Raw genomic sequence first — 17,721 nt, 5'->3', positions numbered from 1 at the left:
ATCCATGACATTCACCACAACACATAATTCTTCTAAATTTTCTAACCGCTGAGGATCATATGCATTAATCTTACATAACTGTTACATTACTAACATGTATTATGGAATTATGACTTGTAAAAGGAAATACTGTATCAAAAGGCTTATGTCTATGTAATGATCTATCCTCTTGTTGTCCACTAGATGTCATGATAGAGACAATTTGGATGTTTCATCCAGACTTGATTGTGTGGTAGTTTTTGCACTTGTGTCTTCTTTTGGTATTTACTGTGTGTTAGTCATGCCTCCACTGTTTGAACTTTAATCATGTATGTTAATAAAATGCATTTTCAATACAAGTAAATAAATAAATTAAAATGATTTTGACTTAAGCAGTCTGGATGGGCCAATCCCCTTTGGCAAATAGAAGGACAACCTATATGTGCATTTACTATCATTCCTCTATTTAATACACTATATATATATATATATATATATATATATATATATATATATATACATATACGACCCTAGATATTGTGTGTTAATTTTTTCTGGCTGCAATAACTGTGTTTATAAGATAGATTTGTTATAGCAAGAAAAGCTAAAAGAAACATAATTTAAAATGAAATGCTGATGGTTATACTGTATATTGATGATGATATAGTCATCATGTGGTGATCTTATTCACTTATCACATTCAGGTAACAGTCTTATTATGTGGGTGATGTTTACTTTAATGTAATTGATTGAACCTTATGATATTACAGTTTCTCAGAGATTTAGCAGAGTTGTGACGATCAGAAAATCTGGACATTTTAGTAAGGTCACTGTTTGATGATTGTGTCTTCATCATCAAGCAATACTAAGCAATTCTTCACAGCAAAAACATTTGCTGTGTTTGTTTTACAACATATTTTGAGTGGTATTTCATTCACCAAAGATAACTGTGAACTTCCTGTTTGTGCTGCCAGTAAAAACCACATATATATGCAGAAAACGTTAATCATGTTCTCCTTCAGCGAAAAAGATTATAACGTAGATTCTAATGTTTTCAACCTAAATATGTCAGTTTTTCTTCATTATGACCTAAATAAAATAGAATAAGTGCAGTACATAAATAACAGAGGAATAAAACAAGTATTTTTCAATTGCCTTTATTGTACAAAAATAAAACTGTTTAGTATTACGTTACGTTTCATCTCCATTCCTAACTAAGAGTTGTCAGTTTATATCCATATAGCGTAATGAGCAATAATTTGAGCACCGAAATATAAATTATGTTCAGAATAGCATACCATCACAATTTTTCCTGTATGTATACTGTGTACAGTATGCAATTAATTTTATTTATTTGATTTGTATTGTATTTGCCAAAATGTGCAAACACATGATACTACATGGAATAAAGGATGCTACAATCATGTAAGTGGACTCAACCTGACTTTTCATTTTCAGTGTAAGTAATGAACTAGAGACTATTATGTGCTGTGATTATTTTAAATAATGATATTTGTGAACAAAATAGGATCAACAAAATAGTTAACAACTCAACTCAAAATAATACTTGATGAATTAAACATGCTACACAATAAGGTTAAAATACAGGACTGTTTGAAATGTATATCATTGCATACACTCATAAAAATAAAGCTTCTTTATTGCCATTGATGGTTCCGTGCAGAATCTTTCCATTTCACAAAAGGTTCTTCAGATTATTTAAATACTCTCTATACTAAGAACTGAAGGGTTCTTTGGGGAAACAAAAATGGTTCTTCCACTGCACTGCTACCAAAACATCCTTTTTGAACTGTTATTTTCAAGAGTGTATTGCATATACTGTTTCACAAAATTGCAGGCAGCTTACAGTGTATATTATATCCATGTATCAGTGACGCTTAAACCCACCTATTCACTAGTGAAAACACACAAAATTAACATTAAAGTACAATTTCTATCTTCTTCACAAATATCTGGTGTGGTTTAAATCTCCACTCACATCTCAGACATGTACAGTATGTGTATGTCTCAGATCTCTCCCAGTTTGCAGTAAACCGTGTTTATTGGCTCTGAATCGGCTTCTGCTGCCTGGTGAACTGTAGCTTTTACTTGAATAGTTCTGTCGTGAGATTGCTGTTGTTCCTGGTTGTCACTCCTCACTTCCACGCTGTCTACTTGACAGGCCTTGGTCTGAGAAAGACACAAACCAACAATTAAACAGGTGAAACATAATCCAAAAAAAGACATTGATTTAAATTACAATCTCGCGAGTCAGCAAGATAATACATACGTGTCGTGATGGAGTGTCGTAAATGGTTTCTACTTTGTCGCTGACAGTATTGTTTTCTGGAGAAATCTGAGATGCAGCCGGCTTGTCCACCGTGCTATAAATTGTTTCATGATGCTGTTCAATCACAACACGACTGGACTAATACAGAGAGAAAGAACGGATTTAAAAAAGTCATGACAAATGTTTCAGTTTTGAGAGAGAATTTGACTGAAAAAGTACCTGTGGATGAATTTTTGAACACTTTCTTCTCCTGAGAACTATTACAATCAAACCCAAAATCAAACTCAACAAAATGCCACCACCAGTGGTGACCATGATCCAAAAGACCAGTGACGGTGAAGAGGGCGACTCACTTTGCTGCTTTTCAAGGCCTGAGGATAAAGACAAATATCACAACACATTTTTGAAAAAGAAACAACAACAAAATAGCCTCTGTTACATTTACACTAGATTTTCTTTGTTATTTTATTGTTTTATTTTAATTTAAAAATAAAATAAAGTATAATAAAATTTGAAGGTCCATTGTGCTTATGTATAAACAATGTTTCTGATGGGGTCCATTAGGCCACAATAAGGCGCTAATTAGCAAATAGCCATTATATTAAGCTCCTCACCAACAGCGATCATAATGGACATGGAGCACTGTTAAATATGAAGCAAAAGACCACGGACTTCAGACACACCTCAGAATAGCGCAGAAGAAAACAACAGACGTATTGTCCTCATGTAATCTGCAACTGGTGAGTAGCTACTTTGGTGTGTTTAGCCCCTTATTATTGTCAAAATCCACGGATCTCTCTGAAGACTCATGTTCTAAACGCCAAATAATACATATTTTAATATCCACAAGTTTCCTACGCCCCATGAGAAAATTTTAGGTTGATTCAACTCAAATATCTAAGTTGTCACTTAGTATAATTTAACATTTCAAGTTGAATAAAGTTTTTTTGAGTTGGCTGAACTTAAAATTTTAAGGCAGCCAGGTTACAAATTATTTTAAATTGACACAACAAATTGTTTTTTACAGTGTAATTTACCCTTTGAATAGTGCCATTAAATGCCAGTATGAATATCAGTATTGTGCAATATAAGAATAATGTACACATATATTAATTGCATATGGCATATATCTAATTTTCCTGAAATAATTTGTATTCTAAATATTACTTGTATTACTGGGTATTTAAAAATTTAATTATTAATTAGGTCCCAATGAAAATGTACTTGCAAAGTAAGATCTGGGGGTCGAACATTAGGACACGCAAAACAGCGCACATGAATGGAGGCTTCTACGAAAGTGATTTCTACGTTAACAAGCCTCGAATCGAGGCTTCATTTGGGATGCCCTTTAACACAAGCTCTTAAGTCTCGGTTCAAATGTCATTTCACTAGTTGACAGTCATGCAAAATTTAGAGATCCAAACTTGCTAATAACACAAATTCGAAAAGCATATGTTGTCCATGAGAAAGGTGTGCAAATCTTTACAAAGTAAACAATGGTCTAAAAAACACTTAGTCTCTTCACTAATTAGCACACAAAATACCATTGGTATACTACGTCCTCCACCTCACCGGAAGTTGTACCCACGTTCTTTTTTTTCATTAGCGCCCCCTAAACTGGGACATTTCCTAGTTCAGTGGTCAAAATATCACTGAAATCTCACTTGTGATTATGCAAATTAAAAAACGGGGACAAAATGTTTTAATTGCTGTGGCTTCCATATATTAATATCTTAATTGTCATTTCAGTGATGTTTGAGGATCAAACCTACTGTAGATTTTAAATACTGTAGTAAATAGTAACTATTGCAAATAGCAAACATATCAAAACAGTAGCATTATAACAAAATTATGGCTTTAGAAAAACACATTAAAAATAAAACAATAAATATGAGAACATGTGATAAATAAAACTATTTAACAAATATATTATTTTCAAATGGTATAAAAGGTATCTTTTTGAGTTTTTGTCCTAACTAGCCACGATGGCGACACACAAAATTTCTATTTTTGAAATGGTGTCTATTTCTGCGACGTTGTGGCTGGAACAACAGCTATGACAGTTATAATCTCAGGTACTAATTATGTGCTTTATTCAATGATAAAAGTGACTAATGTGAGTTTGAATATCATATTGCATGACATAGCCATACTGAAGGCACCTCAGATCTAATGTAAGCAAACATATAGCCGAAAACTGCGAAATCAAAAGGAACCAGCAAGTCTTTTCCATGACAAATATAGTATCAGTCACTCAATATGCTTTAATATAGTTAAAAAGGTTTAATATTTATAAATTAGATTATAAACTTGTCCATTTCGTTGGGAGTATGGTGCACTGGTGCACTTCTGAATGGCTGTGATATTTGCGGGTTGTTTTGAACGTGTTGTAAAACGGGGACATTTTCCAGGGACAGCTCCAGTTAGGGACAGGTCACCAAAAATGCTGATCACCAAAAAAATCACCAAAAAATCACCAAAAAGGGACATCTGGTCACCTACTATTCATGCATCTAAACCCACAGAATGCATATGCTGTTGAATATCATTGTCTGGAGGAAACGACTCTAAACTTCAAAAAGTGACGCAAACACCCCTCTGTTTTTTCCAGAAACCAGAGGGGATTTTCATTACCACATATCCACAGATGTGGCAGCTAATAAAATACATGCTCGTTGCATGCTGTACTCATCCAATTAACATTGTTAATCTCACAAATAGCAAATGAGAACATTAACTCAGTGTTTATGAATTTACAGTGTGAAACCCCAAACCTAATTAAGTATGAATTATTACAGTGTAAAGTACAGACAGTGTGAAACATGACACAAGATGAGTATTGAATAAAATTTATGCTTACACATAATGTTGGAAGCTTTAGAATGATTCTTGCTCACGTGGTTGTTTACATGGCATTGGATGCCTCTGTCCAGTGCAGTGACACTGATGTTAATGGAGAATTGAGAGGCTTGTGTTTCTGCACAGTGACTTTGGTCGCAGTCATACATGGCCCAGCTGCCATCAGCCGAACAGTTTACTGTGGCCCGACACACTCCAGCAGATGAATTAAAGTCAAATGGGCTCAGTTTGATTACAGGCTGAGAGACAATGTCTGGAAAAACACCATAGATAAGTTATCAGCAACATCTGAGCTGAGATACAGAAGTATATAAAATGAGAGTGTATCATGTTGTTAGTATACAATGTGTATGAGATGGATGGATAGATCTTACTCTCCACTGTAAGTGTGAATGCAGCCAGAGTTTCATCCTCAAAATGTGAAAGGGCCTCATATAGTCCACTGTCATTTTCCTGCAGGTTGTATATGGTCAAAGACCAGTCTGAGTGGTTTAAGCTTACTTTTTTCTTAAAGTTAGGGGGAACTCCGTCTTTGTCTCCAAGATAGTCTTTCCTGTTGAATCGTCGCCATTTGACATTATTTAGCTGATGTGACTGATTTCTGGGACTGATGCTCAGACTGACTGAGCTTCCTTTCAAACCATAACGATTCTCTCGGCAATCAGCAACAAAACCTGCATGAATGAAAATGTAATTTATGACTAAGTCGTCTACAATGGTTGTATAACCGTTCAGTATATTGAGGAACAGAATTTTACTACAATCAAAATGAAGCTTTGGAGAGAAACCGAAGACTTAAAACTCCCTGAAATTTCATTGAAGTAAAAACTCAAGTTTGTTGCAGCTTTGCAGTAATTAACCTGTATATATACACTACAGTTCAAAAGCTTGCGGTCTATAATTTTTATTATTATTATTTTTTTTTTAATGTTTCTGAAAGTCATCTCTTTTGCTCACCAAGGCTACATTTATTTGATCAAAAATAGAGTAAAAACAGTAATATTTTCAAATATTATTGCAAATTAAAATGACTGTTTTTTTTATTTTAATATATTTTCAAATTAATTTAGAAGTATACTCTTGTGATGAAAAGCTGAATCTTCAGCTTCATTACTCCAGTCTTTAGTGTCACATGATCCTTCAGAAATCATTCTAATATGTGACGCTGGACCACAAAACCAGTCATAAGAGTCCGTTTTTTTAAAATGTGTCTGAAGTACATCTGAAAGCTGAATAAATTAGCTTTCCATTATGTTTTGCAAAAAAAAAAATCTGAATATTGAGAAAATTGTCTTTAAAGTTGTTCAAATGAAGTTCTTAGTAAAAATTAAGTTTTGATATATTTACAGTTGGAAATTTGCTAAATATCTTCATGGAACATGATCTTTACTTAAAAGGCATTGAAAAAGAAAATTATCATTTTGACCCACACAATGTATTTTTGGCTATTGCTACAAATATGCTACTTAAGTCTGATTTTGTGATCTAGGGCCACATATTCTGATTTGCTGCTCAAGAAACATTTCTGATTATTATCAATGTTGAAAACAGTTGTGCTGCTTCATACTTTTATGGAATCTGTTAGAGGTCGACCGATATTGGATTTTACAGATAACGAGGTTGGACCACACTGGCAGATACCGATATATTGATCATGACAGTTAGTTCACTGTTCATTTATGTTAACAAAAGCAACTAAAATTTTTAAAATATATCAGTAAATGCTGAAATTAACACACTCTAATGAACAACAATACTTCTATTCTACAGCTTTTATCAATCTTAATGTTACAAATGGACTCATATTGTAAAATGTTACCACTACATCAACAATCAAGCTAAAGATGACCATCTTTAAATATCTACATGAAGGCCACAGTATTGAAACTGCATTTGTATGGATATTGTGTACTTGAACAATTTGGCTGCTTCTATTCTAGAACATCTGTGGTTATCTAATCAAAATATAAAAATATGTTAGTCACACAACGAGCAAACGTGCAGTGCCACGTCTAGAAGAACTCACAGTTATCCGGTATCACACACTGAACGCAACACGTTCAATTCAAGCGGCGGACTACAAGACTTTATTTGATCACCAAACGGGCAAAAGTATACTGCTGTCCTTTCTCCACCAATGCAGCATCTAGTCAACAAATTCATCGTTTACTAATGACATGAAAACATGCACTACAGTACACTGTACACACTGTTTCGTTGTCGATGTTTTAAATCCGCCTTTGAAGTGTCCTGCTCTGTGCAGCGCAGTGTCACGTGTCTAAACAAACGGCACGTGCGGCCAGTGATTTCTGCCACTAGAGGCCGCTCTGGTGCTGTATAACAAAGACTACAGGGACTTTGCTGTATAATGACGACCTTCTCAGCCGCTCCAGCAACGGAGCCAACCCGGAAAAAACTATCAGCATAGATTTCTGCCGATAACTGATAGTTCTGCCAATCAACTATCGGTGCCGATTAATAGGCAAAACCGATACATCGGTCGACCTCTAGAATCTGTGATACAATAGAATAGAAAAGTTAAAAAGAGCAGCATTTATTTGAAACCTTTGTAAGAATATTAATGTGTTTACTGTCACTTTTGGTCAATTTAATGCATAATGCGTCTTACTGACCCCAAACTTTTAAGTGATAGAACATATGAAGAAATGATAATATATGAAATAAAATGCTAAACGGTAAGTGTAAGAAAGGCCACTCCTAAGAAAAGTGAAAAGTATTCTTACTTTTGGATCCATGTTTCATACAAAGCTATCATATGACTTCAGAAGACTTAGTAGTGCACAAGCTATGGACTACTTTTTGCACTATATGGGCTACACTCTCAGAAACAAAGGTATAAAAGCTGTCACTAAAGGTGCATCTTTGTACCATATTTAATTCTGAAGGGCGCATACTGGTCTCTGATGCTGTATGCTTTTATTGTAAAGAAAAAAAAATGACGCTATAAATTCTTACAAATATCATTTTTGTGTTCTACAGATGAAAGAAAGTCATTTAGGTTTGAAACAACACAAAGGTATTTTGTTGGGAACTATTCCTTATAATTCAGTTTAACAAGAACCTCTGAGGGGTATCTTTTTCGCTCCATTTTGAGCTGGGAAATTTGTCATGAAGCAGATACGCACCAAAACTGAAGCAAAAAATCCACCGCAGAATGAGTTTCATAGTTGTCAGCTAAACTTTGAAGACTGAAAATAAGACACCAGATTTCCTGTTGAGCACCTGCAGGCAGGAAACAGAAAACTGAACGTAAGCAAAGTTTTCAGCAAAACAACCTTTCGATACAGAGCACCAAAGCAATTATTAAATGAACTTATTAAATGAGTGAATAATTCTACCTAAACTTTCTTATTTCCACTAATCACTTATTATTTCAATATTCTCAGACATCCGTACTTCTGTAAAACTCAACAAAATAGAAAATAAGCAATTACTGTAAGTGAATGTGGGTGTTTGAGGGTGTGTGTCAGTTTAGTTATGCAGCTGGTAGAGCATATCGGTTTTACTAAGTCTGGTGGAAAGTTTGAAACTCCTCTGAGCTTTAGATTTTTCAGTGTTTTTTTTCACAATGAGTCACAACATAAGCAAAGGTCATCTCCACAACCACCAACACACACTTTGACACACAATTATAAAATTAATTCAAATGGAACTTCATATTTCAACTCTCGCCTACTCTGTTTACTCCACAAGCAGATAGATTTTAAATTAAATCCTAAAGTTTATATCAGATATTAAGTCTAAGTCAAGCAAATGTTTACACAGAAATAATGTTATGTCACAAACAGCTAAACCTGCTTAACCAGGGAACACTTGCTGTAACTAGTCATTTTAATTTTAATGTAAACAAATAAACAACTGGTTATGCACTTTTGCTCATATTAAAGTTGAAATTACTTGTGTTAGATCCAGAATTGCAGAGCTGCAGAAATTTTACGTTCAGTAACAGCTGTGCACACGCTGCACAGTTATGAAGCAACTCATTAGGAATAAAAATGAAACCGAAAATGCATGCATTTTATATTTTACTAATTGCATGTCACTCATTACATGTCAAATGCATAAAAGCAAGAAACTGATCACATATCTGGAGCATAAGTTCTTACCTGTAAGATCGGTCGTAGTAAATGTCTTGAACAGGATGAGACGCAACAGTTTTCACTCTCAGACTCAGAAGTAAAGTCTTCCTGTTCATTTGCATGTTTAAAAGAAGCAACACCGGTTTAGTCTATTTCTGACCCAATATGAAAGTGATGTAATACGGAAACTATGATTAATACATCACAATGTACTGTAACCGTTATCCATTTATCTATGCATCTATCTATCTATAAAGCTGTCACTGAGGTACCCAAATGCTAAAAGGTACTTTGTACCTTATTTTCCCCCTAAACGGTACATATTAGTGCCTAGAGTGTACATATTACTACCCTAAAATGCATATTAGTACTTTGCACATATAAATTAAATATGAGCACTCTAAAGTACATATTTAAATTATAAATAAATATTGAGTAGAGAACCACAACTAAAGTCTTAAGTGTTTTGATTCCCTATGTGAGTACATACAGTTGCTCAAACAAAAAAAAAAAGAAAATACTGTACATACTGTAGAGTGACTTCAGGTGAAGGCTGAATTTACAGCAGATGCATCTGCATCACACTTCAATTTTTCATTTTCATGATGCTGGGAATTCTAGGGAATACACGCCGGTGTTTTTAACACTCACCTCAAAATCGCACCAGGTGTTACGAAACTTATTTTACACTGTTCATTGAACACACTGATTAAATCACAGTACAACTGGTTCAAAACTTTCCATTTATTAAAAACAGTCAGTTGAGATCAATAGTAGTTAAAGTTATGAAAGTCCAGTTCTGAAAGTGACTAAACACAGAAGGAAATTCATGAAACAGATGTTTTCTTACAACCTCAGTTTAAGACAGGCAACATTTCCTAAAGATGAAACCAAAATCATTCTTTTTAACAACATAAACTGCAATTACAGGGCCAAGCAAGGCAGCATGCATAAGAGCAACTGAAGCAATGAATAACTGAAGCCATTTTAAGATGATTTTAACCACTAGTAATATGATTTAATAGGTTATCACTTTTGGCCAATAGGTGGCGCTGTTACAAAATTGATGTAGTGTGTTCTGTGTGAGGTGACAATGACACAAATATAGTTTAGTGTCATTGTCAAAGTTTTGCACGCTTCACGCCTCGCATTTTTTATGGCACTGTAAAAATACGGGTTCATCTATCAACATGAAATCCATAACTTTGTGTCCGCACAGACAAATTTTGGTGAATATTGGATGAATGGTCTAGGACAAGTTTGAAAAAGTAGGCTTTCAACACAAATCAAAATGGCAGACAGGTTTTGCCAACTATGGCATAACCAGTATGTATGTTGCTGGCCTCACCCAAGGAATATTATGAGACCAGTTTCATTACAATAAGCTAATGCAATCAAAAGTCAATTAATGGTAAATTAATGGTTTATCACTCTCGACCAATAGGTGGCGCTGTTACCAAATTGATGTGGCGTGGTCAGTGTGAGGTGACAATAGCAAAGTTTGGTGTAAATATGTCAAAGCTTTGCAGAGATACAGCCTTAGATGCAGTTTGGCATCTTTCCAGCAAATTTGTTGATGTGTTAAATGAAAACAGTTTCATATATTGACACAAAATCCATAACTTTTTTTCCAGCATAGTCTGAAGTCAAATTTGGTGAAAATCGGACCAACGGTCTAGGAGGAGTTCGAAAAAGTAGCTTTTCAACATGAATCAAAATGTCAGACAGAAAGATCACTTTCATTGTAATCGGCCAATTTAATCAAATGTAATTAGCATTTTTTGTAATTTCTTTATAACTTTTGGTCACAAGGTGGAGCTGCCCCAAAACTTTTTCAGTGCCATCAGGGCAGTCGTAATGATAGGACAATCCATTTGCAAAATATAGCATTTTATAACAAAATCCAAAATGGTTGGCACCCAAAATGGCTGACATGGGAAAATTGGATATGCTTTAATTTGGCATGCTCCTCCAAATCTAAAGAGACCAGTGTTGTGATTTTTGGCCAAACCATTCACAAGTTATAAGCAAATATAGCCATCTTCCATATCTTCTGACCAGTAGGTGGTATAGCACCAAAACACTGCAGATAGGTCATACTTGTTATAACGCACACCAAGCTTGCTCTCAATACGCCAAACTGTCCCGGAGCCTCACATCCATTTTTGCATGCTTTTCGTCAGATTCGTGTGTCTGTTATTCGAGAACAGTTTGACTAATCAACTTGAATTCCATGACTTTTTGCCAGCATGGTCTAAAGATGATCTAAGCCAATTTTGGTGAAAATCAGACAAACCATCTAGGACGAGTTTGAAAAAGTAGGTTTTATGAACTATTAATAATGGCAAAAAAACTAAACCTTACGATCTGAGGAAAAAATAATTTTTCCCTAAAGTGCATATTAGTACTTGTGCATAGTACCTTTAAAAATAAATATTATAGCACCCTGAAGTGCATATTTAAATATTTTAATAATCTTAATACTTTAATAATTTTCCTTCTGGACCTTACAGTTCAAAAGTTATTAGCATAAATTAAGTTACATTTTTGGACAAGTGGTGGCGCTAGAGAGTTTGAGTTAGAGACTCCAAACTTGCTGTGGTTAATGTTGAGACTGTCCTCTATCAGTGTGCCAAATTTCACAACTTTCCCGCAAATGGTTTTATGGGCTGCTATAGACTCAAGAGCGGAAGATACGGTTCCAATGGATGCAATGCTTGGCTCCTAATAATAATAATAAATGTGACACGGGCGGTTTATATCACCTTCATGTTGAAAAGCTTATATCTGATCTCTCATAAAACTAATTACATTTTCACCTCAGTAATCTATATAATGGGGTTTGTTCACTAACAATAACACAATGCATGAACAATAATTTACAGCAGTAAGAGTATTTTTGACTAAATAAACATTTTAATATTATTATTATTATTATCATCATTATTATTTATTGTTGTTGTTTATGATTTACAGGCATGTTAAATTGTCAATTACTGCAATTCAAAATCCATTCACTTTTTTGTCATTATCTTAACATATAAAACATGTAAAATAATGCCTCCTCCTCGAGTTAAAGTGTTCTTGGCATTGTTAGCAAACATCATTGTTTATTCTAGTGACAAAAGATCAACTATGGAGGGAAAAAAAATTATCTTTAACCAAAGTGGTGTTATACTGGCATTGTCAGACAGAAATGCTTACACATAATGTTGGAAGCTTTAGAATAACTCTTGCTCACGTGGTTGTTGACGTGGCACAATTTGTTGCACAATTTGTTGACTCAGCTTAAAATAATTTTTTACCCTGCTGCCTTAAAATTTTAAGTTCAGTCAACTAAAATAGGTTTAGTCAACTTGAAATGTTAAGTTGTACTAAGTAACAACTTAGATATTTGTGTTTGCTGAACTTAACAGATGGGTAAGTAACCCAGCTGCCTTAAAATTTTAAGTTGATTCAACTCATATCTAAGTTGTCACTTAGTATAATTTAACATTTCAAGTTGAATAAACTTTTTTTTGAGTTGACTGAATTTAAAATTAAGGCAGCCAGGTTACAAATTATTTTAAGTTGACTCAACAAATTGTTTTTTACAGTGTACAACTAGACATACAAAATTGTACCCTTCAGGGTACCACCCCAGTAAAGCTTACAGTTGTGTACCTTTTTTTTCTAAGAGTGTATCATGTTGTTAGTATACAGTGTATATGAGATGGATGGATAGATCTTACTCTCCACTGTAAGTGTGAATGCAGCCAGAGTTTCATCCTCAAAATGTGAAAAGGCCTCATATAGCCCACTGTCATTTTCTTCAAGGTTGTGTATGGTCAAAGACCAGTCTGAGTGGTTTAAGCTTATTCTTTTCTTAAAGTTAGGGGGAACTCCGTTTTTGTCTCCAAGATAGTCTTTCCTGTTGAATCGTTGCCATTTGACATTATTTAGCTGATGTGACTGATTTCTGGGACTGATGTTCAGACTGACTGAACTTCCTTTCAAACCATAACGATTCTCTCAGCAATCAGCAACAAAACCTGCATGGATGAAAATATAATTTATGCTTGAGTCGTCTACAATGGTTGTATAATCATTTAGTATATTGAGGATCAGGATTTTACTACTATAATAAAGCTTTGGAGAGAAACTGAAGACTTAAAATTTAATTTAGAAATTTAATTGAAATAAAAACTCAAGTTTGTTGCAACTTTGCAGTAATTAACCTACATATATACATTACAGTTCAAAAGCTTGGGGTCTGTAAAACATTTTTTTCTTTGTTTTGTTTTGTTTTGTTTCTGAAAGATGTCTCTTTTGCTCACTAAGGCATTTATTTGATCAAAAATACAGTAAAAACTAAAAATTATTGCAAATTAAAATTACGGTTTTCTATTATATTAATATTATAATGTATTATATATTATATTTCTAATATATTTTAAAATGAATTTATAAATGTACTCTTGTGATGCAAAGCTGAATCTTCAGCATCATTACTCCAGCATTCAGTGTCACATGATCCTTCAGAAATCATTCTAATATGTGACCCTGGACCACAAAACCAGTCATAAGGGTCAGTTTTTTTTTTTTTAAATGTATCTGAAATGCATCTGAAAGCTGAGTAAATAAGCTTTCCATTGATGTATGGTATGGGCATCGCTAGTGGGGGTAAAAGGGTGACAGAATGCATAGGGCCCATAGGTCTTTGGGAGCCGCAATTGCGAAACCGCTTTCCACCCCTGAATATGAATTTGTGATCGTGACAATTCCCCCCACCCACTGAACGTGATTTTTGCGATTGCAACAACGCATTTGCCAATGCCATATTACTTCCATAGCTATAACTCTTTACTTTAGCGTTCGCTCAGCTTTCTGTAACGCAAAACAACAGCTAGCATTCAAACACAGTCAAGCACAATATGCTTTTTTCTTACTCTTGTTTGGAAAAATTAATATGAAAGGTCCTTTGCTTATTAGCTGTGTTTGGTTTAAATGCCAAATTTCTAAAGAGTTTAACACTCTGATGGTTTTTCAAGTTCAGTCAGATTAAATGTCATGAATGTCTTGTGGAATTTGACGTTTTATATATGTATATATATATATATATATATAAATTTTTTTTTTGGTGGAAATCTCTTCAACTTACCAAGGCTGCATTTTTTTTCTTAAAATCAAAAATACAGTAAAAACAGTAAATATACAATTCAAAGAACTTTCTTCGAATATATTTTAATTATATTTTTCCTGTCATGCTAAAGCTCCACTACAGTCTTCAGTGTCACATGGTCCTTTAGAAAAAAAATATTATTTATTTATTTATTATTATTATTATTATTATCATTATTTTTTTTTTATTATAGCTGTTATATTTTATTTATATGTGAACAGAAAGATTAAAATATAAATATGAAATGGAAAATAAAAATGTGAATTATTTGAAATTATTTAAACATGGAAATGTTTGTTAACATTATTAATGTCTTTACTGTCTTTTGACATGTACAGTGCAAGACGGGGAACATATCGAAATAATAAGGCACACCACACTGACATACAAAACCGTAAGATTTGACAATCAGGAAAGGGAATTGGATAATGGGTAGGGGAGCGGTGGCCCATGCTGGCAATGTTCCCAACCGTGCAAAAGCAAAATGTATTTCAAAAATATTCAAAATTAGTACAAAAAATGTATCTAATAAACCAATGTTTCATAATTAATGATAGAAATTCTGAAAATTTACCAAAATGCTTCATATTTTTGTCTAAACTGTGATGCATTATTTCAGGATTTTTTGATGAATAGAGATATTCAAAATAACAGCATTTATTTGAAGTCTTTTGTATGATTATAAATAACTTTACTTTTACTTTTAATCAATTTAATGCATAATTGTTGAAATAAAGTCCTACTGATCTCAAATCTTTGAACATAAGAACATAGAACAGAAGAAAAACATAAACATATAAACAAGATTTGTGAAAATTGCTCAATATAGTGCACAAGCTGTACGGACTACAATATATAGGCTACAATCAGAAAAAAAGCAAATAAAGCTGCCACTGGTGAAGAACGTTTGCAAAAGGTCCACTTTTCGTAGCGTAAACATACATACTAGTTTCTAAAATATACACATTAGTAGCTTTTAACAGGATACCGCCAAGTGACAGCTTTTCTGAGAACATACTTCTGATGCTGTATGCTTTCATTGTAAAGAAAAATGAGATGTAGATTCATACAAATCTTTTTTGTGTAGTCATGGGTTTTGGAACAACACAAGGGTGTTTTGTGGAAACTATTCCTTCAATGAGTAAGTTTAACCAGAATCTGTGAGGGTAATCCTTTGACTGTTTTGAGCTGGTAAATTCTTCATAAAGTAGATACGCACCTAAACTGAAGCAAAAAATCCATCTCAGAATGAGTTTCATAGCTGTCAACGACTTTGAAAACTGAAGGCTGCAGGCCGGAAATAGAAAAGAGAAAGTAAATGTCAGCAAAGTTTTCAATCATAAAAATAATTCACAAAAATGTCAAAGTCTCGCCTACTTGCCTACACAAACAGCTAAACCTGCAGAGAATGCTTGCTTTATCCAGTCATTTCAAAACAAACAACTGGCATGTTGTCAAAAGTGCATATTACTTGTGTTAAATCCAGAATTGTGAGCCTGAAGACATCGTACATTTAGAAACTGTCGTGCACGTGCTGCAGTTCATATTTCACTTTGAATTGAAATTAAACCGAATATGCATGCAATCACATTTCACTCTTTACATGAATTCGATCACATAACTAGAGCATAAAGCTCTTACCTGCAATGTCTTTTGTTGTAAATGTTTTAAACCGGATGAGACACAATGGCTTCAATTCTCAAAAGTAAATTCTTCCTGTTCGTTTGTTTCAAACACGTGACTCGCTTTTAGTGCTGTTTCCGACCCACTTTATGAGAGTGATGTCATATGGAAACTTTGACTGTACTATGATTAATGTGTCACAATGTACTATAACACCCATCTATCAAGGGGCATCGCTGGGGCAAGTACCCTAAAGTACAAAATCTGAAAAGTACATATTGGTACATTAAAAATAAATATTACCTTATTAGGACCCTAAAGTGTACATATTAGTATCTTTTGAACACGTACATCCCAGTAACAGTTTTGTAACTTTTTTTCTAAAAGAGTAAAAATACAAAATCATTCTTGCAGTGTAACTGTTCAGTAACATTGGGTTTTAAAACTGCTCATATCCCATCAATAACATACTTCAGTAAGCACTGCCAGGACAGTAAAAAAGTTGATAACTAAAGTCGCAACTAACAATCACAATAGGGTATGGCACTTCCATTTACAGATCTGCACTCTCAGACACCTGCACTTCCACAAGTGACGTCACTTGAAGTCTTTTTTTTTTTTTTTTTTTTTTTCATTTTACTTTATTTTATTATTATTATTTTTTTAATTGAATATCTCAACATTTTACAACAGTAGCCAGGTGGTGAAGACAAGAAAACAGAAACTAAAAAATTAGGTTACAATGTCACTCGCTACCTGCGACATCACTTGCGATCCAAGCAAATGGGACGTTTTGCCAATGGAGACGAGACGCTGTGGTGGTTAAAAACTTAAAACGAATTTAAAGACTAAATTCAATACTATTCATTATTAAAACAACTACAGACAAGGATGTGAGCCCAGAATAAATGCAACCCCTCGTATATTTGTGGTTTCCCATATAGAATAATCTCTACAGCCCTTTTGTGTTTTATTTATGTAGATTTTCTACGGGAGGAAAACATCTATTTAACACACTGCGTTCTGGGCTCGTCTGCTTGCCCATACGGAGTTGGTCCTTTTAATATCACATAATGCATTTCTTATTGCGTGTTCATATGTAGTTTGTCAACAATAAGGTTTATACTGAATTTGAGCTTTATCATCTTAGTCCATTTGGCCACATTGAGAGTTTGCTGGGCAAGTATAAAAGTGGCCATATGCTTACCTTAAAGCACATTAAATTAATAAACTGTATAACAAATTTGATCCTTTTCCATATCAAGTGTTAATAGTTTTCTTCGAGAGACTTTATGCATTGCGTTCATATTCTGCTGTCCTGTGGCCACAGATTTGGTCTTGTCTTTATCTCTTACAGATGACTTGCAAAACCCTGTACATTATGCTATTCACGAGTTCGCACCCACAGATTATAAACTGAGTAAAGGTTATGCAAATTTGCCGTGCTGTCCGGGAGAGGGCTCCGGGCTCGGTAGTCATCCCCGAGCCCGGTGCACTCCCCCTGCCCGGGGAGAGGGGTCCGAGCTCAGCACTTGGCCCGAACCTAACAAGCGCTCCCCAATGGGCTGAAGGTGAGGAGACGGGGTGGAGGAGGGATGCTGAAAAGACTAGAGATAATGGAGGTAGGACTGCTTGGCTAATTATAGGGATTCTGTCTTGTGGTGCTTGGATAGGGAGTGTGATTGCTGATGGCGAATTGGCCGTGATAA

At 34.3% G+C, this 17,721-nt stretch overlaps 1 protein-coding gene across 1 annotated transcript; it reads right to left on the bottom strand.

The window, feature by feature from the left end:
- Positions 1-1,105: 1,105 nt before the first annotated feature.
- Positions 1,106-16,106, bottom strand: si:ch1073-220m6.1 (uncharacterized). The gene is made up of 9 exons (XM_051115664.1): positions 16,031-16,106; positions 15,609-15,676; positions 9,256-9,336; positions 8,275-8,371; positions 5,503-5,802; positions 5,130-5,381; positions 2,489-2,640; positions 2,270-2,407; positions 1,106-2,169 (listed from the first exon to the last, which is right to left on the bottom strand). The coding sequence occupies exons 4-9, from the start codon at positions 8,312-8,314 to the stop codon at positions 2,008-2,010; spliced, it is 1,044 nt and encodes a 347-aa protein (XP_050971621.1). The 5' UTR covers positions 8,315-8,371; positions 9,256-9,336; positions 15,609-15,676; positions 16,031-16,106; the 3' UTR covers positions 1,106-2,007.
- Between the last annotated feature and the right edge of the window lie 1,615 nt (positions 16,107-17,721).

The sequence above is a fragment of the Labeo rohita genome, chromosome 7 (genome assembly GCF_022985175.1).
Source record: "Labeo rohita strain BAU-BD-2019 chromosome 7, IGBB_LRoh.1.0, whole genome shotgun sequence".
NCBI classification, from domain to species: domain Eukaryota; kingdom Metazoa; phylum Chordata; class Actinopteri; order Cypriniformes; family Cyprinidae; genus Labeo; species Labeo rohita.
Note: the sequence above shows the minus strand (reverse complement) of the source record. Positions and strands in the feature narration are given on the sequence as shown.